The sequence below is a fragment of the Procambarus clarkii genome, chromosome 13 (genome assembly GCF_040958095.1).
Source record: "Procambarus clarkii isolate CNS0578487 chromosome 13, FALCON_Pclarkii_2.0, whole genome shotgun sequence".
Taxonomy (NCBI): domain Eukaryota; kingdom Metazoa; phylum Arthropoda; class Malacostraca; order Decapoda; family Cambaridae; genus Procambarus; species Procambarus clarkii.
The window spans coordinates 6,772,449-6,799,825 of record NC_091162.1 but is presented as its reverse complement, the minus strand read 5'-3'; the positions used below and the strand labels follow the sequence as shown (position 1 = coordinate 6,799,825).

The 27,377-nt window shown below is 48.5% G+C and overlaps 2 protein-coding genes across 2 annotated transcripts in view; both read left to right on the top strand.

The window, feature by feature from the left end:
- The first annotated feature begins 465 nt into the window (after positions 1-465).
- On the top strand, positions 466-24,076 carry LOC138364552 (paternally-expressed gene 3 protein-like). The gene is made up of 2 exons (XM_069324208.1): positions 466-471; positions 21,677-24,076. The coding sequence occupies exons 1-2, from the start codon at positions 466-468 to the stop codon at positions 24,074-24,076; spliced, it is 2,406 nt and encodes an 801-aa protein (XP_069180309.1).
- Positions 24,077-24,612: 536 nt separating this feature from the next.
- LOC138364551 (uncharacterized) overlaps positions 24,613-27,377 on the top strand; it is a 15,833-nt gene continuing 13,068 nt past the window's right edge. Inside the window, exon 1 of the mRNA XM_069324207.1 lies at positions 24,613-24,678. Coding sequence (XP_069180308.1) covers positions 24,613-24,678 — 66 coding nt within the window. The remainder of the gene's footprint in view (positions 24,679-27,377) is intronic.

The following is a 27,377-nucleotide window of genomic DNA, read 5'->3' as shown; positions in this document are numbered from 1 at the left end:
GTCTCGGTTTATGCAGGTCGGCGTTCAATCCCCGACCGTCCATAAGTGGTTGGGCACCATTCCTTCCCCCCGTCCCATTCCTAATCCTTATCCTGACCCCTTCCCAGTGCTATATAGTCGTAATGGCTTGGCGCTTACCCGTAATAGTTCCCTTCCCCTTTATCCTCCTCCCCCTTTGCTTTGCCTTTCTACATGCCACAGTAGAAAGGGAAAGCCAGTGTCTTGAACCCTTACCACCGACCTTGGGGGGGTTGGATATAGAAGAGTATATAGGAGCCAGAACCCGGTTACTGGCCCCACGGGAGACATCTCCCGTCACGCAGGGTGCAGTCACGCCTCCACAGATCTCCAGTATCAGCTCTTGATACTGGTAACGGCTCAAAATAGCACTTACGGGCTATTCATGCCCGTGCCACCTTTTGGGTGGCTTAATCTTCATCAATCATCAATGGTTACTGGGCCAAGATGGCCGTAAGAGGCCACTATATTACCCTTGTGCTTCCTCTGGCCTTGCATCTCACAACTTTGGTCTCCATGTTGATGATTTTGTTCAAACTTCGTGAGTTTTTTGGTCGAGTTCCTTACACACCCGCTAGTCGGTGTGTGTGTGTTACCTCACGTTACCGCGCCATCATCTGGCCTCTTCTCTTATTCTTTATTTTCTTCTTATACTGCTATGGAACTTGGAATCCAAGTTCTAGTTAAACACAAGACAAAGAACTTGGACTCGAAGCTGGAGCTGCATACTCCAGGATTGGTCTGACATAAGTGGTATATACGGTCCTGAACGATTCCTTACACAAGTTTCTAAAGGCAGTTCTCATGTTGGCCAGTCTAGCATATGCCGCTGATGATATGCTTATGATGTGGGCCTCTGGGGACAGGTTCGGTGTGATATCAACCCCCAGATCTTTCTCTCTATTTGACTCTTGCAGGATTTCCCCTCCCAGATGGTACCTTGTGTTCAGCCTCCTGCTCCCTTCGCCTAATTTCATTACTTTACACTTTCCTGAGTTGAACTTTAGCAGCCATTTTCTAGACCATTCCTCCAGTTTGTCCAGGTCATCCTGTAGTCTCTGTCTATCATCATCCGTCTTGATTCTTCTCATAATTTTTGCATCATCAGCAAACACTGAGAGGAATGAGTCAATACCCTCCGGAAGATCGTTTGCATATACTAGAAACAGGATGGGTTCAAGTACAGAGCCCTGTGGGACTCCGCTGGTGACATCTCGCCACTCTGATGTCTCCCCCCTCACAGTTACTCGCTGTTTCCTGTTGCTTAGATACTCCCTTATCCACTGGAGCACCTTCCCTTTTACTCCTGCCTGTTGCTCCAACTTTTGTAACAGCCTTTTATGGGGTACTGTGTCAAAGGCTTTCTGACAGTCCAGAAAATTGCAGTCGGCCCACCCTTCTCTTTCTTGCCTAAATTTTTGTTGCTTGGTCATAGAATTCTATTAGGCCTGTGTGGCACGATTGGCCATCCCTGAACCCCATGTTGGTGGAGTGTTACAAAGCTGTTTCCCTCCAGATGCTCTACGAGCCTTTTCCTCACGATCTTCTCCATCACCTTGCATGGTATACAAGTTAAGGAAACTGGCCTGTAGTTCAGTGCCTCTTGCCTGTCACCCTTCTTGTATATTGGGACTGTCTTGGGACTGTATATTGGGACTACGTTAGCTGTCTTCCAACTTTCTGGTAAGTCTCCTGTTTCCAGTGACCTGTTATACACCATAGAGAGTGGCACACTTAGTGCTTCTGCACCTTTCATTAGTATCCATGGTGAGATTCTGTCAGGCCCAACAGCCTTTGTCACATCCAGCTCCAGCAGGCACCTTTTGACCTCATCACTGGTGAGGTCAAATTCCTCCAAGGTTGCTTGGTTTGCCGCCTCCTCATTTAGTGCAGGGGCTTCTCCTTGTTCTATTGTGAAGACCTCCTGGAATCTCTTGTTGAGTTCTTCACACAACTCCTTGTCATTCTCTGTGTATCTGTTCTTCCCTTTTCGCAGCTTCATCACTTGTTCCTTCACTGCTGTTTTCCTCCTGATATGGCTGTGGAGCAGCTTTGGTTGGGTCTTGGCTTTACTCGCGATGTCATTTTCATACTGTCTCTCTGCTTCCCTCCTCACTCTGAGGTACTCATTTCTGGCCCTCTGGTATCTCTCCCTGCTCTCCTGTGTTCTGTTATTTCTGTAGTTTCTCCATGTTCTTTTACTCAGTTGCTTCGCTACCTTACATTCCTGGTTGAACCACGGACTCTTCTGTTGTTTTTCTCCTTTTGGACGGGGATAAACCTGTCTGCAGCTTCCCTGCAGCTGCAGGGAGCCGGTCGGCCGAGCGGACAGCACGCTGTACTTGTGATCCTGTGGTCCTGGGTTCGATCCCAGGCGCTGGCGAGAAACAATGGGCAGAGTTTCTTTCACCCTATGCCCCTGTTACCTAGCAGTAAAATAGGTACCTGGGTGTTAGTCAGCTGTCACGGGCTGCTTCCTGGGGGTGGAGACCTGGTCGAGGACCGGGCCGCGGGGACACTAAAAAGCCCCGAAATCATCTCAAGATAACCTCAAGCTTCCTGTCACTTCTGGGTGACAAAATCCATCATGACCTGCACATTCTTGTCTCTAAGTTCTGTTTCCCATGGTATTCCCCTGAGGAAGTTCCTCATCTCGTCATATTTTCCTCTTCAGTAATTTAGTCTTTTCCCCTCCGCTCCCATCCTTGGCTAGGTTATCCCTTCCTCCACCAAATACTCAAAGGTCAGTACACTGTGGTCACTCATTCCTATGGGGGCTTCAACTTTGACTTCCCTTATTTCTGACTCATTCAGGGTGAATATCAAGTTGAGTCTAGCTGGTTCATCATTGCCTCTCACTCTTGTGTGTGTACTCACCTAGTTGTGTTTGCGGGGGGTTGAGATATGGCTCTTTGGTCCCGCCTCTCAACTGTCAATCAACAGGTGTACAGATTCCTGAGCCTATTGGGCTCTATCATATCTACATTTGAAACTGTGTATGGAGTCAGCCTCCACCACATCACTGCCTAATGCATTCCAATTACTAACTACTCTGACACTGAATAAGTTCTTTCTAATGTCTCTGTGGCTCATGTGGGTACTCAGCTTCCACCTGTGTCCCCTTGTTCGCGTCCCTCCAGTGTTGAATAGTTCATCCTTGTTTACCCGGTCGATTCCCCTGAGGATTTTGTAGGTTGTGATCATGTCTCGCCTTACTCTTCTGTCTTCCAGTGTCGTAAGATGCATTTCCCGCAGCCTTTCCTCGTAACTCATGCCTCTTAGTTCTGGGACTAGTCTAGTGGCATACCTTTGGACTTTTTCCAGCTTCGTCTTGTGCTTGACAAGGTACGGGCTCCATGCTGGGGCCGCATACTCCAGGATTGGTCTTACATATGTGGTGTACAAGATTCTGAATGATTCCTTACACAGGTTCCTGAACGCTGTTCTGATGTTAGCCAGCCTCGCATATGCCGCAGACGTTATTCTTTTTATGTGGGCTTCAGGAGACAGGTTTGGTGTGATATCAACTCCTAGATCTTTCTCTCTGTCCGTTTCATGAAGTACTTCATCTGTGTGTGTGTGTGTGTGTGTGTGTGTGTGTGTGTGTGTGTGTGTGTGTGTGTGTGTGTGTGTGTGTGTGTGTGTGTGTGTGTGTGTGTGTGTGTGTGTGTGTGTGTGTGTGTGTGCGTGTGTGTGCGTGTGTGTGTGTGTGTGCGCGCGCGCATGTGCGTGCTTGCGTGTGTTAGTGCTTGCATGCTTGACAACACAAATACAAATATTATCACAACAACATGGCTATATCAACAACAAAAACCAACCAACTTGCTGTAACAAAAACACATCAACAATAACATTGGGTAAAGAAAACTGGGGCTGATGACCAGGCATTATGGAGGGGAGACCCCTCACCCACACCACACCCATGGTGGCTCCCACGTCACTGTGGGGGCCACCCTCTCACACCCATACCTCTATCCACTCCCTCTAGCTAGCCTACATCCCTATTCAACATCCCTTATTCCAATCCATCCTCTTACAATCATTCTTTCTTGCCACAATCACTCCTTTCGACGGATTGGATCCGATACCCCAGACATATCCAGGAACCTCATGCCACACTATCATTCCCTATCCTCACTCACCATACCTGTCCACACTCACCATATCTGTCCTCACTCACCATACCTGTCCACACTCACCATATCTGTCCTCACTCACCATATCTGTCCTCACTCACCATATCTGTCCTCACTCACCATATCTGTCCTCACTCACCATATCTGTCCTCACTCACCATATCTGTCCACACTCACCATATCTGTCCTCACTCACCATATCTGTCCTCACTCACCATACCTGTCCACACTCACCATATCTGTCCTCACTCACCATACCTGTCCACACTCACCATACCTGTCCACACTCACCATACCTGTCCACACTCACCATACCTGTCCACACTCACCATATCTGTCCACACTCACCATATCTTTCCACACTCACCATACCTGTCCACACTCACCATATCTGTCCTCACTCACCATACCTGTCCACACTCACCATACCTGTCCACACTCACCATATCTGTCCACACTCACCATACCTGTCCTCACTCACCATACCTGTCCACACTCACCATATCTGTCCTCACTCACCATACCTGTCCTCACTCACCATATCTTTCCACACTCACCATACCTGTCCACACTCACCATATCTGTCCTCACTCACCATACCTGTCCTCACTCACCATATCTGTCCTCACTCACCATACCTGTCCACACTCACCATACCTGTCCACACTCACCTAACGGAGTGATATAGATGACTGTTATACTGTCTACCTTGTATGTATCTTGTGAGGGTTTCTGGGGTCAATGACCCCATATCCTGGGGTCAATGACCCCATATCTGGGGTCATTAGACTAGGCTGTTAGTGACCGCTGTTCTCTATTCAACCTGTCCTTAACGAGGAAATTCCTTGGAGGTAATGGCTTAAAAGCGACTACATAATTAGTGCTATAATCTACTCCCTCTCCATTGTTAGGAAAGGTTAGGTTACATTAGGTTTGGTTACGTTCATATGGTACTTGACTCTCCAAAATGTGGAGTATGGAATTCAAAAAGTATTTGAGTGTATCCTTGAAATCCATTTACAGAAAACCCAATTCTTCAGGCCAATTCAAAGAAAACGTATTCAGCATATAATTTTTATAGTTTAAACCAACGATTTATAATATAATTAAGTTATGACTTTAGAATATTCTCTGTTTGGACTCACTCATGCTTTCAGACCATCACAGATAACTAAATAACTATCCAGGTGGCTTGTAGCCTCGATGTAATGGATGCGTACTAGGTCAGTACTTCTTGAAATTATTAAAAGATTTGAAAAGAATTAATTGTATAATTTGCCTCCTTGCAAGCGAGAGTTCAAATTACTTAACAAACGGAAGAGAATGAAAGTAAAATGATATATTTCCCTGGATACACAGTTTTATATTAATTAAATTCTGATAATATCAGTTCCTGAAAATTTGGAAGAGCCTTAAATTTACATTTTCTTTTGACCGGCTTCAGGCAGACTAAAGTAAAAATGATCACACGAGAATTATTTGGCATAATTCTTCTTTGGCTCCCAAATTCTTCTAATAAATACCTTTTCTGTATAACATCATGATTTACGATTTTATTAGATAATATCAACTAGAGTGGTGTTAAGTCTTAGTAATTATAAGGAGGAGAGAGAGAGAGAGAGAGAGAGAGAGAGAGAGAGAGAGAGAGAGGGAGAGAGAGAGAGAGAGAGAGAGAGAGAGAGAGAGAGGGAGAGGGAGAGGGAGAGAGAGATATCGAAGCAAAGAGTTCCAAATCACCGTTAATTTGCATATAATTAACCAGGTAACGAAGGAGCAACGATCCGGTCTTTTCCTGGTCTATTTTTCAGTGTTTTTTGTTTAAATTAGTCAGCGCTTTGATGAGGCGATCAGACTGCGGACTCCGCAGGCCGCTCCTCCACGCCGACCTTAATGGCAGACTTAAATTTTAATTAGTGGCAGTTCTCTGAAGGTCTTATCCAATGCCTTTTAAGGTAGTCTGTCCTTACAAGTGATTGTACCTATGTGTGCTTAGCTTGTGGTGTCGACGGGGGCCGAGATCTAGCTCCAGAGCCCTGCCTCGTAGTCATTTTAATCTGCCGGGCTGACTTCATATGCTAGTTATTGTCATTGCGTTAATTTAACATTTTCTTCATTCAAAACAGGTATTTTCTGAAATATAAATTAATATTATAATATATTAGCATATTTAGACATAGTATTTAGACATAGGTTAGGTTAGGTGTTTAGGTTCTGTTGGCGATTATTTGTATTTGTAGTACGTGGGTGAAGCATTTACAGCGTTGTGGTTCGAACACAAGTCGTCAGTGAAGCACTTGTTCCGGAAGTGTTCGAACGTCAGCAGTTGTGAGTCGTGTGTAAACCGCTTTTCATTCATAAACAGTTAAGGGTTTGGCGGGTGGATTATTATATTATATTATATTATATATATATATATATATATATATATATATATATATATATATATATATATATATATATATATATATATATATATATATGTCGTACCTAGTAGCCAGAACTCACTTCTCAGCCTACTATGCAAGGCCCGATTTGCCTAATAAACCAAGTTTTACTGAATTAATATATTTTCTCTAATTTTTTTCTTATGAAATGATAAAGCTACCCATTTCATTATGTATGAGGTCAATTTTTTTTTATTGGAGTTAAAGTTAACGTAGATATATGACCGAACCTAACCAACCCTACCTAACCTAACCTAACCTATCTTTATAGGTTAGGTTAGGTTAGGTAGCCGAAAACGTTAGGTTAGGTTAGGTTAGGTAGTCGAAAAAACATTAATTCATGAAAACTAGGCTTATTAGGCAAATCAGGCCTTGCATAGTAGGCTGAGAAGTGAGTTCTGGCTACTAGGTACGACATATATATATATATATATATATATATATATATATATATATATATATATATATATATATATATATATATATATATAACAAATAATAACAGCCTCTATATAACCTGAGTTTGTGAAGTATTTGAGCCAGGGACGTCCAGTTGACCTCGTGAGAATAAAATGTTTCTCCTCACGTCTTGAGACCCTCAAAAGACTTATTACTGTCTGCAACAGACGGATGGTTCTGTGGACGTTGGAAGTTACCTTCAACTCAACACATCTATGACGCCATCGCCAGCCATCGTGACCTCGTCTTGTAGGGTAGATAAGATAAAGACAGGCTATTTAACACTAGGGGACACAGGTGGAAACTGAGTACCCAAATGAGCCACAGAGATATTAGAAAGAACTTTTTCAGTGTCAGAGTAGTTAACAGGTGGAATGCATTAGGAAGTGATGTGGTGGAGGCTGACTCCATACACAGTTTCAAGTGTAGATATGATAGAGCCCAATAGGCTCAGGAATCTGTACACCAGTTGATTGACGGTTGAGAGGCGGGACCAAAGAGTCAGAGCTCAACCCCCGCAAGCACAACTAGGTAAGTACAACTAGGTGAGTACACACACACACACACACACACACACACACACATACACACACACACACACACACACACAGGGGCCTCGTAGCCTGGTGGATAGCGCGCAGGACTCGTAATTCTGTGGCGCGGGTTCGATTCCCGCACGAGGCAGAAACAAATGGGCAAAGTTTCCTTCACCCTAAGTGTCCCTGTTACCTAGCAGTAAATAGGTACCTGGGAGTTAGTCAGCTGTCACGGGCTGCTTCCTGGGGTGTGTGTGTGTGTGTGGTGTGGAAAAAAAAAGTAGTTAGTAAACAGTTGATTGACAGTTGAGAGGCGGGCCGAAAGAGCAAAGCTCAACCCCCGCAAAAACACAACTAGTTAACACAACTAGTAAACACACACAAACACACACACACACACAAACACACACACACACACACACACACACACACACACACACACACACACACACACACACACACACACACACACACACACACACACACACACACACACACACACACACACACACACACACACACACACACACACACACTTAAGTACCATAAGTGGGTACTCCAGTGGATAAGGAGTAACTCTCTGCTTCCTAAGCAATAGGAAGCAGAGAGTTACAGTGAGAGGTGAGACCTCAGATTGGCGTGAAGTCACAAGTGGAGTCCCGCAGGGGTCAGTCCTTGGACCTATACTGTTTCTGATATATGTAAATGATCTCCCAGAGGGTATAGACTCGTTTCTCTCGATTTTTGCTGATGATGCAAAAAATTATGAGGAGGATCAAGACAGAGGAGGATAATATGAGACTACAAGATGACCTAGACAAACTGAAGGAATGGTCCAACAAATGGTTACTAAAGTTCAACCCACGTAAATGTAAGGTAAGTAAATGTAAGTCCTTCATGAAACGGACAGAGAGAAAGATCTAGGAGTTGATATCACACCAAACCTGTCTCCTGAAGCCCACATAAAAAGAATAACATCAGCGGCATATGCGAGGCTGGCTAACATCAGAACAGCGTTCAGGAACCTGTGTAAGGAATCATTCAGAACCTTGTATATCACATATGTAAGAGCAATCCTGGAGTATGCGGCCCCCGCATGGAGCCCGTACCTTGTCAAGCACAAGACGAAGCTGGAAAAAGTTCAAAGGTATGCCACTAGACTAGTCCCAGAACTAAGAGGCATGAGTTATGAGGAAAGGCTGCGGGAAATTCATCTCACGACATTGGAAGACAGAAGAGTAAGAGGAGACATGATCACTACCTACAAAATTCTCAGGGGAATTGACAGGGTAGGTAAACTATTCAACACTGGTGGTACTCGAACAATGGGACACAGGTGGAAACTGAGTACCCAAATGAGCCACAGGGACGTTAGAAGGAACTTTTTCAGTGTCAGAGTAGTAAGTAAATGGAATGCATTAGGCAGTGACGTGGTGGAGGCTGACTCCATACACAGTTTCAAGTGTAGATATGATAGAGCCCAATAGGCTCAGGAACCTGTACACCAGTTGATTGACGGTTGAGAGGTGGGACCAAAGAGCCAGAATTCAACCCCCGCAAGCACAACTAGGTGAGTACACCTAATGCGTCACATGACTCAAACATTTTGAGTGATAAACTGCCAACCCTCTCCCCCCCCCACCTCCCCCAATCATCAACCTTCCAAAAATCTTTCCATTCCCAGCCTCTCCCACCCAATCACTCCCCCCTATCTCACACATACCCCATTATGTATCATTATGTATACCCTGGAGTCAAACCATTAATTTTCCGAAAGGCCGTACGATCACTCTTCCGTAGGGTACTACTTCGTACGCCCGCCAATCCCACCTTTGTTTACTTTTGGATTGAGACGTTCCAACATGGCCGCTCTCAGTCTATTATGCTAAATTACGCGCCTCTGTGACACCAGCGGAGTAATCAGGCTCAAGAATAATTAAAATGTGAAAAAACTGCACAAAAAAATCATATTTAGACAATAAGCAGAGGAGCCCAGGCTGAAGATGATAGGTTCATTTGTGCGCATGCGCCTGCTGAAACAATTGAAGATCGCAACGATAACAAAAATAATTGAAAAGCGTGACGCGCACGGCAGATGGCCAGATAGATGGCGCTGCGCCGGTTGCCAGTGGGTACCTGTGGTGTGCTTACGTGTTGTATGGCAGGGTATGGCATGGTATGGCAGGGTATGGCATGGTATGGCAGGGTATGGTATGGTATGACAGGGTATGGTATGGCAGGGTATGGCAGGGTATGGTATGGTATGGCAAGGTATGGCATGGTATGGCAGGGTATGGCATGGTATGGCAGGGTATGGCAGGGTATGGTATGGTATGGCAGGGTATGGTATGGTATGGCAAGGTATGGCATGGTATGGCAGGGTATGGCATGGTATGGCAGGGTATGGTATGGTATGGCAAGGTATGGCATGGTATGGCAGGGTATGGCATGGTATGGCAGGGTATGGTATGGTATGGCAAGGTATGGCATGGTATGGCAGGGTATGGTGTGGTATGGTATGGTATGGTATGGTATGGCAGGGTATGGTATGGCAAGGTATGGCATGGTATGGCAGGGTATGGTATGGTATGGCAGGGTATGGCATGGTATGGCATGGTATGGCAGGGTATGGCAGGGTATGGCAGGGTATGGCATGGTATGGCAGGGTATGGTATGGTATGGCAGGGTATGGCAGGGTATGGTATGGTATGGCAGGGTATGGCAGGGTATGGCATGGTATGGCAGGGTATGGCAGGGTATGGCATGGTATGGCAGGGTATGGCAGGGTATGGTATGACAGGGTATGGCAGGGTATGGCATGGTATGGCAGGGTATGGTATGGTATGGCAGGGTATGGTATGGCAGGGTATGGTATGGTATGGCAAGGTATGGCATGGTATGGCAGGGTATGGCAGGGTATGGCAGGGTATGGCATGGTATGGCAGGGTATGGCAGGGTATGGCATGGTATGGCAGGGTATGGCAGGGTATGGCAGGGTATGGCAGGGTATGTTAGGGTATGGCAAGGTATGGCAGGGTATGGCAGGGTATGGCATGGTATGGCAAGGTATGGCAGGGTATGGCAAGGTATGGTATGGTATGGCAAGGTATGGCAGGGTATGGCAAGGTATGGCATGGTATGGCAGGGTATGGCAAGGTATGGCAGGGTATGGCAGGGTATGGCATGGTATGGCAGGGTATGGCATGGTATGGCAAGGTATGGCATGGTATGGCAGGGTATGGCATGGTATGGCAGGGTATGGCAGGGTATGGCAAGGTATGGCATGGTATGGCAGGGTATGGCAGGGTATGGCATGGTATGGTAGGGTATGGCAGGGTATGGTATGGTATGGCATGGTATGGCAGGGTATGGCAGGGTATGGCAGGGTATGGCAGGGTATGGCATGGTATGGCATGGTATGGCAGGGTATGGCAGGGTATGGCAGGGTATGGTATGGTATGGCATGGTATGGCAGGGTATGGTATGGTATGGCAGGGTATGGCAGGGTATGGCAGGGTATGGCAGGGTATGGTATGGTATGGCATGGTATGGTATGGTATGGTATGGCAAGGTATGGCAGGGTATGGCAAGGTATGGCATGGTATGGCAAGGTATGGCAGGGTATGGCATGGTATGGCAGGGTATGGCATGGTATGGCAGGGTATGGTATGGTATGGCAGGGTATGGCAGGGTATGGCAGGGTATGGCATGTATAGCCAGCACTATGACAAACTTGGCTCTTCGTAGCAGAGTGGACTAAGGCCTGGGTTTACAACCGAGAAACACGGGTTCATTCCTCACCGGAGTGGGACAGGCATGACTGGAATCCGCATTCTTTTGCCTGATGCACCTGTTCACCTAGCAGAAAGTAGGTACCCGGGAACTAGGCAACTGTTGTGGGGTTGCTTCTATGGGGGGGGGATATGTTAGCGCTTAGGCCTAATGGGAGATCAATGAGCCTAAATGTTAAGTTTCCTTAAGAACGGAAATTAAGATCTGGCAAGGCCCCATATTATATTATAATGATATATCATGAGTATAATGATATATCTCACCGTGTTCAGGATTATATAACTCTCAGTGTGGTGTATTGTATATCATCATACACCCTCCCCATCACACACCCTCCCCATCTCCCCCATCACACACACCCTCCCCATCTCCTCCATCACACACACCCTCCCCATCTCCCCCATCACACACCCCCTCCCCATCTCCACCACTTTAATATAAACATTCTGCCCAGGAATATCTGAACATACATTTCTAAAGTCAATATCTGAATTTTAAACATTTAAAAAAATACTGATAAAGTCTATGGATTCCAGGCACAACATTTCACATCCAAGACCAAATTTTCACAATTTACACAATTTTCAGTATATATATACACTGAGATGTGGGGTATATATACACATTTAAGTGTATATATATATCCCTCATATAACCAGTTATACCTTGAGTGCTTGATCCACCAGGTTGTGAGTGGTGGCTCATTGTAATAAGAGTAGATAAGTGATGCAGTCAGTTGGGGGCATTTGTCCAGTCACTGGCCAGTTGAGACTGGACAACAGGAGACCGTCCTGAACATATTGTCCGGACACTTGTATGATACGTCCAGCCCCCCCCCCTAGTCCTCTGGGGAGTATACATTCCGTTTTCTTTGTTTTGGGCAAATTGATCACTTTATGTTGGTTGATCATGTTGGTTGACCATGTTGGTTGACCATGTTGGTTGATCATGTTGGTTGACCATGTTGGTTGACAATGTTGGTTGAGTATGTTGGTTGATCATGTTGGTTGATCATGTTGGTTGATTATGTTGGTTGATCATGTTGGTTGATCATGTTGGTTGATTATGTTGGTTGATCATGTTGGTTGACCATGTTGGTTGAGTATGTTGGTTGATTATGTTGGTTGATCATGTTGGTTGACAATGTTGGTTGAGTATGTTGGTTGACCATGTTGGTTGATCATGTTGGTTGATCATGTTGGTTGACCATGTTGGTTGACCATGTTGGTTGACCATGTTGGTTGACAATGTTGGTTGATCATGTTGGTTGACCATGTTGGTTGACCATGTTGGTTGACCATGTTGGTTGACCATGTTGGTTGACAATGTTGGTTGATCATGTTGGTTGATTATGTTGGTTGACAATGTTGGTTGAGTATGTTGGTTGACCATGTTGGTTGACCATGTTGGTTGACCATGTTGGTTGATCATGTTGGTTGATCATGTTGGTTGACAATGTTGGTTGACCATGTTGGTTGACCATGTTGGTTGACCATGTCAGCTGGTCCGTTACTGTGAGAGGTTCTCTACCACTATACGAGACATAGTCTCGATATATCTGATATATCCGTCATATTCTTGCATGTTGCACACATATTGCCATCTATGATCTAAAGGTTTCGTATGGTAAGTTTGGGGTGATGTCATCCACGTGCTATAATATGCTCGAATCCCAATGTGTGGAAAATGGAAAGTAAGTAATAACTGCTAAAATTATATCATTGAGAAAGGTGAAACTGTTGATGGCTGAGCGTCTTAAGTTATAGCAGCACACTACTATTGTTCTCCAAGTTCAGATATATGGAGAAAACAAATGAACGTCATTTATATCATATATATATATGAATTATCAGGGGAAAGCACCAAGCCATTAAGCCTATATAGCACTGCGAAGGGGTCAGGATAAGCCTATATAGCACTGGGAAGGGGTCAGGATAAGCCTATATAGCACTGGGAAGGGGTCAGGATAAGGATTTGAGATGGGACGGGGGGAAAGGAATGGTGCCTAACCACTTATGGATGGTCGGGTATTGAACGCCGACCTGCATGAAGTGAGACCGTCGCTCTACCGTCCAGCCCAAGTGGTTGGGAAAAAGTATAGGGGAATGGAAAAAACCGCTGCTCACTTGTTTTAGTAAAGTATGAGTGAAGAGGGTCACCGTAGGGAGTGTTGCGGTCGCTGCTGATGAGGACGTAGAGGTGTTCCACAGTGGTGGAGGGTCCTTGATTATCTTGTGCCAGAGACACCCAACATGGCTCTGTGCCGTCACTGTCTGTCTAACTCTGTCTATATGACTCGTTATTTGTTCGTCCTACTCCCCCTCTCTCTGTCTGTCTGTCTCTGTCTCTCCCTCTCTCCCTCTCCCCCTCCCTCCTCCTCCTCGCCCACACATAATAATCTGGTAATCTTGAATCGGTCAAGATATTAATCATTACAAAACGATGACTTAGCTGACCCCATCACCGCCCCCCCCTGCTGCTCCCCGACCCCCTGGGTCCTGCTTTACCCCCTAACACCCTCCCCCCCAGCCTCCAGGGGGGGGCCACTACCCCCTCCATCAATCGGGCGCCCCATCAACGAGCTATTCATCAATTGTTGCAACAATCACGGGTTGAAACCTGACGACGCTAAATGCGCTATTTGTTGATGTAATTGATGTGTCGGAGGCTCGTATGTGTGTGTTTGTGTGTTTGTGTGTTTGTGTGGTGTAAGGGCGGGGAGGGAGGGAGAAAATTGCCTGTTCAAAGCACCAAGCCATTAAGCCTAAGTCCACTACGGGATCACCATAGACCGTGCTACTTGGAGCTTTTTGTTCCAGGCAGCGAATCTTAAACAACAACAATTATATTGCACTGGGAAGGGGTCAGGATAAGGACTTGGGATGGGACGGGGGGAAAGGAATGGTGCCCAACCACTTGTGGACAGTCGGGGATTGAACTCCGACCTGAGTGAAGCGAGACCGTCGCTCTACCGTCCAGCCCAAGTAGATGGACGAGTGGATAGGAACGAAGACATGGACTGTATACACCTCATGAGTTCCTGAAACCTGTAACTGAAGTGTTTATCGAAAATAATATTTTCTGGGAACTTTGAGAGTTGTATTGACTTGTCTGGTTGTTGAGCTGTTGATATTGGCTGTGGTTAAGGTGGGGACCAGGAGCTAGGGGCCAGAGTTACGAAGCAGTTACGAGCGTGTACATCTTTCCTCAATCTTTGACGGCTTTGGTTACATTTATTAAACAGTTTACAAGCATGAAAACTTGCCAATCAACTGTTGTTATTGTTATAAACAGCCTCCTGGTGCTTCCGAGCTCATTATCTGATTAATAATTGTAAACAAAGCCGCCAAAGATTGAGAAAAGATGTACAGGTTCGTAAGTGCTTGCGTAACTGCTTCGTGAATCTGGCCCCAGGCCGCTCTCTCTTGACTCTAGCAACCCGTCCTCCTAAAAATAACGTCACTTTTCGCTCGTACGGCCAAATTTGGACGTAATATAAAATAAAATCGACTCACTAAAGTGACGTATTGTCCCGTTTTCTGTTTGAGTCGTCCGGTTTACTCGGTAAGGTTAGGAGAGGAAACTTTCAATTAAAGTTTTTCATAACGTTATGAAACTTTATGAGAATTTCCTGCCCACCTAACCTATCAGAGGACCCTTAACTTACTGTTGCTGAAAAAAAAATCCCAAATTTATTTTTATTTTTTTCATTTTCAAATTACGTCCACTTATGGCCAAAAGTCACGTTATTTTTAAGAGGACAGGTTGGGGGTCATAATTTTTTTTTGTTTTTTGAGATATATACAAGAGTTGTTACATTCTTGTAGAGCCACTAGTACGCGTAGCGTTTCGGGCAGGTCCCTGGAATACGATCCCCGCCGCGAAGAATCGTTTTTTCATCCAAGTACACATTTTACTGTTGAGTTAAACAGAGGCTACAGTTAAGGATTTGCGCCCAGTAAATCCTCCCCGGCCAGGATACGAACCCATGACATAGCGCTCGCGGAACGCCAGGCGAGTGTCTTACCACTACACCACAGAGACTATTGGTAACTGAATTAGGTAGGTGAATTGGTGGTTGGTAACACCATTAACCCACCTGGTGACGGCACCACAACACAAACAGATCACTTGAACGTTCACAATGGTGAACTGTATCACTATTGTACCGCCGCAATGGGAGCCGGTCGGCCGAGCGGACAGCACGCTGGACTTGTGATCCTGTGGTCCCGGGTTCGATCCCAGGCGTCGGCGAGAAACAATGGGCAGATTTTCTTTCACCCTGATGCCTCTGTTACCTAGCAGTAAATATGTACCTGGGAGTTAGTCAGCTGTCACGGGCTGCTTCCTGGGGGTGGAGGCCTGGTCGAGGACAGGGCCGCGGGGACACTAAAGCCCCGAAATCATCTCAAGATAAGAAGATATCTCAAGATAACCTCTGGGCCCAGGTGTCAATATTTCCAATCATTATAACCACTCAAGACGATCTGAGAGAGAGAGAGAGAGAGAGAGAGAGAGAGAGAGAGAGAGAGAGAGAGAGAGAGAGAGAGAGAGAGAGAGAGAGAGAGAGAGAGAGAGAGAGAGAGAGAGAGAGAGAGAAACTGAGTACCCAGATGAGCCACAGGGACGTTAGGAAGAACTTTTTCAGTGTCAGAGTAGTTAACAGGTGGAATGCATTAGGCAGTGATGTGGTGGAGGCTGACTCCATACACAGTTTATAATGTAGATATGATAGAGTCCAATAGGCTCAGGAACCTGTACACCAGTTGATTGACAGTTGAGAGGCGGGACCAAAGAGCCAGAGCTCAACCCCCGCAAGGACAACTAGGTGAGTTCAAATAGGTGAGTACATATTGAAGCTATAGAGAGTGGCAGGGATGTGATGCCTCACCTGACCACAATAGCTCACTGAACCACAACCAGCATTCCATTTTCTTTTTCTTAAAATTGTCATAAATCAGGACGTGAAGATCTCGAGGCATCTTAAAAACACTGACATAATCCCTCTTAACTACAATAGTAAAACACGGCACTCAGCCGGAGACCCCTCCCGCCCCCCCCCCACCTCCCCTCCCCTCCCCCATGGGGATTACCTCGAAATCTGGTTATTCTGGTAATAAATCCTGCAGTTTGATAATAAATCCGGTTTTAAGGCAGTAAATCCGGGTGTTGCACACACACACACACACACACACACACACACACACACACACACACACACACACACACATATATATGTATATATATATATATATATATATATATATATATATATATATATATATATATATATATATATATATATATATATATATATATATATATATATATATCCTCAAGTGACGATCAAAAAACACTGATAATTTGTATGCGGAAAAAACCACAGAGAAATGGAAAAGGAAGATGAACATTTCGGCCGGTCAAAGCCATTGTCAAGACCAGACTAAGCGAGACAGAGAGAGGGTGGAGGCCAACAACTGGAACCTGACCGCCCATCCCCAGGGAAAGATCTACCCAGAAACAGGTATAGATTAGCTTAGAACAGCCTGAAAGAACAAGCAGTCAGAGAATAAGTATGAAAGATTAAACATCGCGCTTCACTGAACACATAATACATGATTACAATATTGTAATGAGACATTGTAATCTCCTTATCAGAGTCTTTTCTTAAACTGTTGTGTAATATTGTTACTTGAATACGGGTCAAGTTTGTACATACCAGTACTAACAGTGAGACGATTTGTACACTGATTCAGGCAGACTCAATCAAATTCCGTTCCACGAAACCACTGCAATTGGTAATGCTTTTCGCCCCATCTCAATTAATAGTGTGATCACACAATCTTGTATGTAGATAGAATGTACTAGACGTTTGGGCAGTTCTTATACTATAACCATGTTGTGACAACCGCGATTGTAAGGACTTTCCAGTTTATCCAAGGTACACAGACTCACAATCATTACAGGGAAACGAACACACAACCTGCTGTACCAGGGGAGTTTTTTTATTAAATTGGACTTAATCGTACTATTAGTGAACACCAAATTGATATTAAGTTCTTAAAAACCGGAGAAAGTTTTTCAAGTCCTACCACATTAGGCACCACCATTGAGGCTCTAATTTCTGGTTTTTCCTTTCCGATTTCGACATTGATACATCACGTTAATGGGATTTTATTGTGCATCTTCGGGTGTGTAATACTGCTTAATACAATGATGCTGAGATGTATAAGGCCCTCTGGAATATGTAAGTCTGTCCTCCATGATCTCGTTTTCTATGTAATAATATTTTATGCTTGCTGGAGCCCGTTAATATAGTTTGTCATGTTTTTATATATATATATATATATATATATATATATATATATATATATATATATATATATATATATATATATATATATATATATATATATATATATATATATACATTCATACAATCTCACTTGTCACAATCACCTCCCTGAACCCAGTCACCACAACCCCTAGAGTGGTAATGGGTTTTAATCCTCCAAGAGACCTACCCACTGTCCCATTAGTTAAAGGTCCCGATGATTACCATTGTCTGAGGCGCCGGCGACTGTCCCACACCACTATGTACTCTTAAGGCAAGATCCTCAGACCTGATCAAAGTAGTTCAATTGAAGCTAAGTAGTCTAACAGCCTTCGTCCATTGGCTGCGATGATGGTAGTTACTGCGATAACCAGCTGTTAGTGAGCTGCTGTTGGCTCGTTAGCGATTGTTGGCGATGACTGTGATTGTTTTGATGGTGTGGGTCCGGCTACTTGTGGCAACGGTCGTTAGCGGCAGGTCGTTAGCGATTGTTGGAGGGGAGAATGGGTCGGTTACGGGTCGTTAGCGGCAGTTTGAACGGGGCCATTTGTGGGTTGTTAAGGTCCCGGGACACTTGATAGCGGAAGTGGTTAGTTTGATTGTCAACCGGGAAACTGTAGTTGTTTGACACTAATGGCATCGTTGTTAGTGAGTTGTGGTTGTTAATACCGATAGTTGTGATGTGGTGGACAGTAGCGGTGATCCATGCAGCTGTTGTGGCTGGTGGGATGTACAGCACAGAGAGGGATGGGAAGGAAGAGAGGCGAAGGGAAAGGAACCAGTAATAAAGGTAAGGGGGGGAGGGGGTGGAATGGGGAGAGAAGGAAGGTAAGAGAGGGGGGGGGAGAGGAAGTGGGAAAGGGGGACAAGAAAGAAGATGGGATGGAAGGGAAGAGGTAGAAGGGGTCCAGATGTTAATTAAGATAATATAACAACCTTAGCTGCTAGGAGTAAGGGTGGGATGGGAGGGTGTGGTGGGATGGGAAGGTGTGGTGGGATGAGAGGGTGCGGTGGGAGGGGAGGGTGCGGTGGGATGGGAGGGTGCGTGTTACGGCCCTCTTGGGTCGCAACTGGGTTCTTTCTCTGATGTTAGTAGGGTTTGGGTATCCGGCCCCAAGCTAGTAGTGGCTTTCAAGGGGTGTGCTCCGTAACGCAAGTAAATTAAAGGGGAAGGGAGACAAAGGCAAAAACTTAATAATATAATTATCACCATCACCATAAATAATATATATTTTATCACTCGGGGGAGGTATAAACACTATTATGTACAACGTGGTCTTCCTCTGAAGACTCTGGACGTTCACGGTGCTCAAGACGAGTGGCCCTGGTTCTCTTGTGGCCTCACGATGAATCCTTTGATTCCCTCGGCGAGTCTACCCCGGCCACAGGCCAGCCGAATCACAGTTCCACTGGGGGCACCGTCGTGGAGGCCTGCAACCACAAATCCAGCCTGTAGCTGGCAGGTTCCAATCAGTTCCGCTGGTTGGGCCACTCCACGACCGATACTAGGGTTGCGAGCCCTAGGCAGGAGCCTCGTGTGACTTCACAGATCACTCTCCTCACCTCAACACCCCAGTGGTTAGTCTTCTCCACTAGTCAGCCCCGGGTACGACAATTCCTCAACTGCCACGTCACAGGCAGGCTAACACAACAGTGTTCATCCGGGGGGGGGGGGGGGGGGGGGTGACTCAACTTCTGCAGCTAATACTTGGAGACTCTACGGCTGCCTCGGGTAGACTGATCCAACGTTCATTACAGCAGTCCCAGGTCGACTCTGTAATCAGACACGTCATCAGTACCGGTTACACTCTAGGGCATTTCACTTACCGGCTTAGACACAAACGCCCACCTATCCACTCCATAGATGGCGTTGCTGTCCAAGCGTCACCTCACCAGAGGTCAGCAGCGGCTGTGTTATGAGCTGATCAGTACGGGAAACTAGCCCTTGTGGCCAGTATATCTCTTCCTCACTAGATGGCGTCGTCCATTTGGAGGGGGTTTCGGGAGCTGACCCACAGATGGCGCGGTCGTCACTGCTCCGTGCTCGGACGCTGGGCTCGGGTCCGTAACAGTGCGGTGGGATGGGAGGGTGCGGTGGGATGGGAGGGTGCGGTGGGATGGGAGGGTGCGGTGGGATGGGAGGGTGCGGTGGGATGGGAGGGTGCGGTGGGATGGGAGGGTGTGGTGGGATGGGAGGGTGGGATGGGAGGGTGTGGTGGGATGGGAAGGTGTGGTGGGATGGGAAGGTGTGGTGGGATGAGAGGGTGCGGTGGGATGGGAGGGTGGGATGGGAGGGTGTGGTGGGATGGGAAGGTGTGGTGGGGTGAGAGGGTGCGGTGGGATGCAAGTGTGTGGTGGGATGGGTGGGTGGGATGGGAGGGTGTGGTGGGATGGGAGGGTGTGGTGGGATGGGTGGGTGGGATGGGAGGGTGTGGTGGGATGGGAGGGTGTGGTGGGATGGGAGGGTGTGGTGGGATGGGAGGGTGTGGTGGGATGGGAAGGTGTGGTGGGATGAGAGGGTGCGGTGGGATGGGAGGGTGTGGTGGGATGGGAAGGTGTGGTGGGATGGGAGGGTGGGATGGGAGGGTGGGATGCGAGTGTGCGGTGGGATGCGAGTGTGTGGTGGGATGGGAGGGTGTGGTGGGATGGGAGGGTGTGGTGGGATGGGAGGGTGGGAAGGTGCGGTGGGATGGGAGGGTGTGGTGGGATGGGAGGGTGGGAGGGTGTGGTGGGATGGGAGGGTGTGGTGGGATGTGAGGGTGGGAAGGTGCGGTGGGATGGGAGGGTGTGGTGGGATGGGAGGGTGGGAGGGTGTGGTGGGATGGGAGGGTGTGGTGGGATGTGAGGGTGGGAAGGTGCGGTGGGATGGGAGGGTGTGGTGGGATGGGAGGGTGTGGTGGGATGGGAGGGTGGGAAGGTGCGGTGGGATGGGAGGGTGTGGTGGGATGGGAGGGTGGGAAGGTGTGGTGGGATGGGAGGGTGTGGTGGGATGGGAGGGTGGGAAGGTGCGGTGGGATGGGAGGGTGTGGTGGGATGGGAGGGTGGGAAGGTGCGGTGGGATGGGAGAGTGTGGTGGGATGGGAGGGTGTGGTGGGATGGGAGGGTGTGGTGGGATGGGAGGGTGTGGTGGGATGGGAGGGTGTGGTGGGATGGGAGGGTGTGATGGGATGGGAGGGTGTGGTGGGATGGGAGGGTGTGGTGGGGATGGGAGGGTGTGGTGGGATGGGAGAGTGTGGTGGGATGGGAGGGTGTGGTGGGATGGGAGAGTGTGGTGGGGATGGGTGGGTGGGATGGGAGGGTGGGATGGGAGGGTGTGGTGGGATGGGAGGGTGTGGTGGGATGGGAGGGTGTGGTGGGATGGGAGAGTGTGGTGGGGATGGGTGGGTGGGATGGGAGGGTGGGATGGGAGGGTGTGGTGGGATGGGAGGGTGTGGTGGGATGGGAGGGTGGGAAGGTGCGGTGGGATGGGAGGGTGTGGTGGGATGGGAGGGTGGGAAGGTGCGGTGGGATGGGAGGGTGTGGTGGGATGGGAGGGTGGGATGGGAGTTGTGGGTAGTGGTGGGGTGGGAGGGTGTGGTGGGATGGGAGGGTGTGGTGGGGATGGGAGGGTGTGGTGGGGATGGGAGGGTGTGGTGGGATGGGAGATGGGTATTTTCTTCCCCCTCCCATTGAGAGATGGGTATTTTGAAAGAGGGGAGGAGGGGGAGCGATTGGGCACGCCCCCCCGGGTGACCCCTTCTCACTAACAAGGCACTTAGAAGCGACCAATGAGGGCAAGGGGGCGGGGGGCGGCGCCCCCTATCACCAAACTGCTCGTCACCTCAAGATATCATCAAGATGTTAATCTTGGCGGCCATTTGGCCTGCTTAACTTGCTGTTGTGGGTAGTTGAGCAGTTTGCTGGCCATTAGAGGCCAGGTAACCATCCTAGAACCAGTCAGTTGGTGCTGAACCACAGAACCTGTCTGTTGGTGCTGAACCACAGAACCTGTCAGTTGGTGCTGAACCACAGAACCTGTCAGTTGCTGCTGAACCACAGAACCTGTCAGTTGGTGGTGAACCACAGAACCTGTCTGTTGGTGCTGAACCACAGAACCTGTCAGTTGGTGCTGAACCACAGAACCTGTCAGTTGCTGCTGAACCACAGAACCTGTCAGTTGGTGCTGAACCACAGAACCTGTCAGTTGGTGCTGAACCACAGAACCTGTCAGTTGCTGCTGAACCACAGAACCTGTCAGTTGGTGCTGAACCACAGAACCTGTCAGTTGGTGCTGAACCACAGAACCTGTCAGTTGGTGGTGAACCACAGAACCTGTCAGTTGGTGCTGAACCACAGAACCTGTCAGTTGGTGCTGAACCACAGAACCTGTCAGTTGGTGCTGAACCACACAACCTGTCAGTTGGTGCTGAACCACAGAACCTGTCAGTTGGTGCTGAACCACAGAACCTGTCAGTTGCTGCTGAACCACAGAACCTGTCAGTTGGTGCTGAACCACTGAACCTGTCAGTTGCTGCTGAACCACAGAACCTGTCAGTTGGTGCTGAACCACAGAACCTGTCAGTTGGTGCTGAACCACAGAACATGTCAGTTGGTGCTGAACCACAGAACCTGTCAGTTGGTGCTGAACCACAGAACCTGTCAGTTGGGGCTGAACCACAGAACCTGTCAGTTGGTGCTGAACCACAGAACCTGTCAGTTGCTGCTGAACCACAGAACCTGTCAGTTGGTGCTGAACCACAGAACCTGTCAGTTGGTGCTGAACCACAGAACCTGTCTGTTGGTGCTGAACCACAGAACCTGTCAGTTGGTGCTGAACCACACAACCTGTCAGTTGGTGCTGAACCACACAACCTGTCAGTTGGTGCTGAACCACAGAACCTGTCAGTTGGTGCTGAACCACAGAACCTGTCAGTTGGTGCTGAACCACAGAACCTGTCAGTTGGTGCTGAACCACAGAACCTGTCAGTTGGTGCTGAACCACTGAACCAGTCAGTTGGTGCTGAACCACAGAACCTGTCAGTTGCTGCTGAACCACAGAACCTGTCAGTTGGTGCTGAACCTGTGAACCTGTCAGTTGGTGCTGAACCACAGAACCTGTCAGTTGCTGCTGAACCACAGAACCTGTCAGTTGCTGCTGAACCACAGAACCTGTCAGTTGGTGCTGAACCACAGAACCTGTCAGTTGGTGCTGAACCACAGAACCTGTCAGTTGCTGCTGAACCACAGAACCTGTCAGTTGCTGCTGAACCACAGAACCTGTCAGTTGCTGCTGAACCACAGAACCTGTCAGTTGCTGCTGAACCACAGAACCTGTCAGTTGCTGCTGAACCACAGAACCAGTCAGTTGGTGCTGAACCACAGAACCTGTCAGTTGCTGCTGAACCACAGAACCTGTCAGTTGCTGCTGAACCACAGAACCTGTCAGTTGCTGCTGAACCACAGAACCTGTCTGTTGGTGCTGAACCACAGAACCTGTCTGTTGGTGCTGAACCACAGAACCTGTCAGTTGGTGCTGAACCACAGAACCTGTCAGTTGGTGCTGAACCACAGAACCAGTCAGTTGGTGCTGAACCACAGAACCTGTCAGTTGGTGCTGAACCACAGAACCTGTCAGTTGGTGCTGAACCACAGAACCTGTCAGTTGCTGCTGAACCACAGAACCTGTCAGTTGGTGCTGAACCACAGAACCTGTCAGTTGGTGCTGAACCACAGAACCTGTCAGTTGCTGCTGAACCACAGAACCTGTCAGTTGCTGCTGAACCACAGAACCTGTCAGTTGGTGCTGAACCACAGAACCTGTCTGTTGGTGCTGAACCACAGAACCTGTCTGTTGGTGCTGAACCACAGAACCTGTCAGTTGGTGCTGAACCACAGAACCTGTCAGTTGGTGCTGAACCACAGAACCAGTCAGTTGGTGCTGAACCACAGAACCTGTCAGTTGGTGCTGAACCACAGAACCTGTCAGTTGGTGCTGAACCACAGAACCTGTCAGTTGGTGCTGAACCTCAGAACCTGTCAGTTGGTGCTGAACCACAGAACCTGTCAGTTGGTGCTGAACCACAGAACCTGTCAGTTGGTGCTGAACCACAGAACCAGTCAGTTGCTGCTGAACCTGTGAACCTGTCAGTTGCTGCTGAACCACAGAACCTGTCAGTTGCTGCTGAACCACAGAACCAGTCAGTTGGTGCTGAACCACAGAACCTGTCAGCTGGTGCTGAACCACAGAACCTGTCAGTTGGTGCTGAACCACAGAACCTGTCAGTTGGTGCTGAACCACAGAACCTGTCAGTTGCTGCTGAACCACAGAACCTGTCAGCTGCTGCTGAACCACAGAACCAGTCAGCTGGTGCTGAGTAGGGTGCTGACGGAGCAGTAGGAGGACAGGAGGACGATATAGTGATGATCCGGTCACCATATTTGGATGGTGAAGAATTCATCTCCTCCATCTGACAGACAGATGCTGGCCCCTCTATCCCCTCCTCCCCCCCCCTCCACTACCATTACTCAACAAACACCTTCGGTATCCGTACTCACCCTTCCAATTATCCGAATATCTCTCGCGGTATCCGGACCGTTCGGTACTCGTTTCTGATCGTTGACCGCTAGGGTGGAGGTGATATATCCGATGTCTGCTGTATAATGTGGAGTATGCTGGGTGTATGGGGTGTATTTAATGAGTATAACGGAGCGCATATATCCCCCAGAGGTATATCAGTATGCTGAGGCTGTCATCTTGCTGTTTTAAGAGGTATATTATGTAGGATAGATGGGAGGTATGATGATGGTCTGTTATCATGAGCTACTGGGAGAGGTATGATGATGGCTGTTATCATGAGCTACTGGGAGAGGTATGATGATGGCTGTTATCATGACCTACTGGGAGAGGTATGATGATGGCTGTTATCATGACCTACTGGGAGAGGTATGATGATGGCTGTTATCATGACCTACTGGGAGAGGTATGATGATGGTCTGTTATCATGACCTACTGGGAGAGGTATGATGATGACCTGTTATCATGACCTACTGGGAGAGGTATGATGATGGTCTGTTATCATGAGCTACTGGGAGAGGTATGATGAAACATACACCTGTCTGAGGTCTGGCTGTGGGAGACACACCTATCATGGGGGGGGGGGGGAGGGGGTTCAAATAACCAATTAACCAATCTGGTACTTCCTTACGATCGAACAGAGGCCCAACCACTCCCTGACAGAACAAACAGGCGACCTCGACAGTGCTTGCAGTTATTTAGATCACCTTGGTAAGGGTCTGGTTCTGGGAGAGAGGTTCAGGGTCACCTGTATTTCAAGGGATGCGGCTCACACTGGCTAGTTGTCACGTGTACACACCCCCACTCGAGCCGCCGTGACTCCCCCCACTTGAGCCGCCGTGACTCCCCGCACTCGAGCTTCCGTAACTCCCCGCACTCGAGCCGCCGTGACTCCCTGCACTCGAGCTGCCGTGACTCCCCCGCACTCGAGCTGCCGTGACTCCCCGCACTCGAGCCGCCGTGACTCCCCGCACTCGAGCTTCCGTAACTCCCCGCACTCGAGCCGCCGTGATTCCCCGCACTCGAGCCGCCATGACTCCCCGCACTCTCCTTACTGTGGGATGATCTCTCAATCCCCCTTAGTTACTTATAGTCCGCTATCACCCTCAGTACAGCCGTGTGTCTATGTCTGTCTCTAGCCAGGAAGCCTCACAGGAACTAGAGATAACCCAGCTAACAGGTATAACATTTAATACATAAGAACATACACAATATACATACAGGAATAGTTATAAAATAATACAACCTCTCAGGCTGCTACCAACTGATAACACTCCAATGTCACCTTATGTCTCCAACTGTATCAGGCTGCTGCTTAAACTTGAGCCTACAACCTCCTGTTCCCTTCACTGCTTTAGGCTACAATACACGACACATAAAATATTCACATATTTTCTACTCATCAAAATCATCAATCCCTCACCTTGCACTGCGCCTGTCATGCCAAAACGCACTCGAACACTTCCTTAAACATCAAAGTGTCCGTAAGATCCTCTGTTCCATTACTCAAGGTCCCCCTGGTACAATTATCAATCTTGGTCCTTAAAATATCCCGTAAGGTTTTCCTGCTGTTCCTCCAGTCAGGTGGACATAAAGTCCTCCTTGAGTGTGAGTGAAGCTCCTCCTCCAGCTTCACACAAGACCCGTGTAGCTCCCGACACTCCTTCAAGGTTCACTATGTCACTCCAGTTCCACTTCTCAACTTGAAGTCCTCCTCCACCTTGAACTTCAGCTTATACTCTTTCTCCAGTACGAGCTTCTCTCACTAACTTCTCCCACACAGACGTGACAGTTCTCCCACACAAACGGTGGGAGAACTGGTCCCTGACCATGGGTACAGACCCCCACCATGGGTACAGACCCCACCATGGGTACAGACCCCCACCATGGGTACAGACCCCACCATGGGTACAGACCCCACCATGGGTACAGACCCCCACCATGGGTACAGACCCCACCATGGGTACAGACCCCACCAGGGGTACAGACCCCACCATGGGTACAGACCCCACCATGGGTACAGACCCCACCATGGGTACAGACCCCACCATGGATACAGACCCCCACTATGGGTACAGACCCCACCAAGGGTACAGACCCCCACTATGGGTACAGGCCCCACCATGGGTACAGACCCCACCAAGGGTACAGACCCCCACTATGGGTACAGACCCCCACTATGGGTACAGACCCCACCAAGGGTACAGACCCCACCATGGGTACAGACCCCCACCATGGGTACAGACCCCCACCATGGGTACAGACCCCACCATGGGTACAGACCCCCACCATGGGTACAGACCTCCACCATGGGTACAGACCCCACCAAGGGTACAGACCCCCACTATGGGTACAGGCCCCACCATGGGTACAGACCCCACCAAGGGTACAGACCCCCACTATGGGTACAGACCCCCACTATGGGTACAGACCCCACCAAGGGTACAGACCCCACCATGGGTACAGACCCCCACCATGGGTACAGACCCCCACCATGGGTACAGACCCCACCATGGGTACAGACCCCCACCATGGGTACAGACCCCCACCATGGGTACAGACCCCACCAAGGGTACAGACCCCCACTATGGGTACAGGCCCCACCATGGGTACAGACCCCACCAAGGGTACAGACCCCCACTATGGGTACAGACCCCCACTATGGGTACAGACCCCACCAAGGGTACAGACCCCACCATGGGTACAGACCCCCACCATGGGTACAGACCCCCACCATGGGTACAGACCCCCACCATGGGTACAGACCCCCACCATGGGTACAGACCCCCACCATGGGTACAGACCCCCACCATGGGTACAGACCCCTACCATGGGTACAGACCCCCATCATGGGTACAGACCCCACCAAGGGTACAGACCCCACCATGGGTACAGACCCCCACCATGGGTACAGACCCCCACCATGGGTACAGACCCCCACCATGGGTACAGACCACCACCATGGGTACAGACCCCCACCATGGGTACAGACCCCCACCATGGGTACAGACCCCACGATGGGTACACACCCCCACGATGGGTACAGACCCCCACCATGGGTACAGACCCCACCAAGGGTACAGACCCCCACTATGGGTACAGACC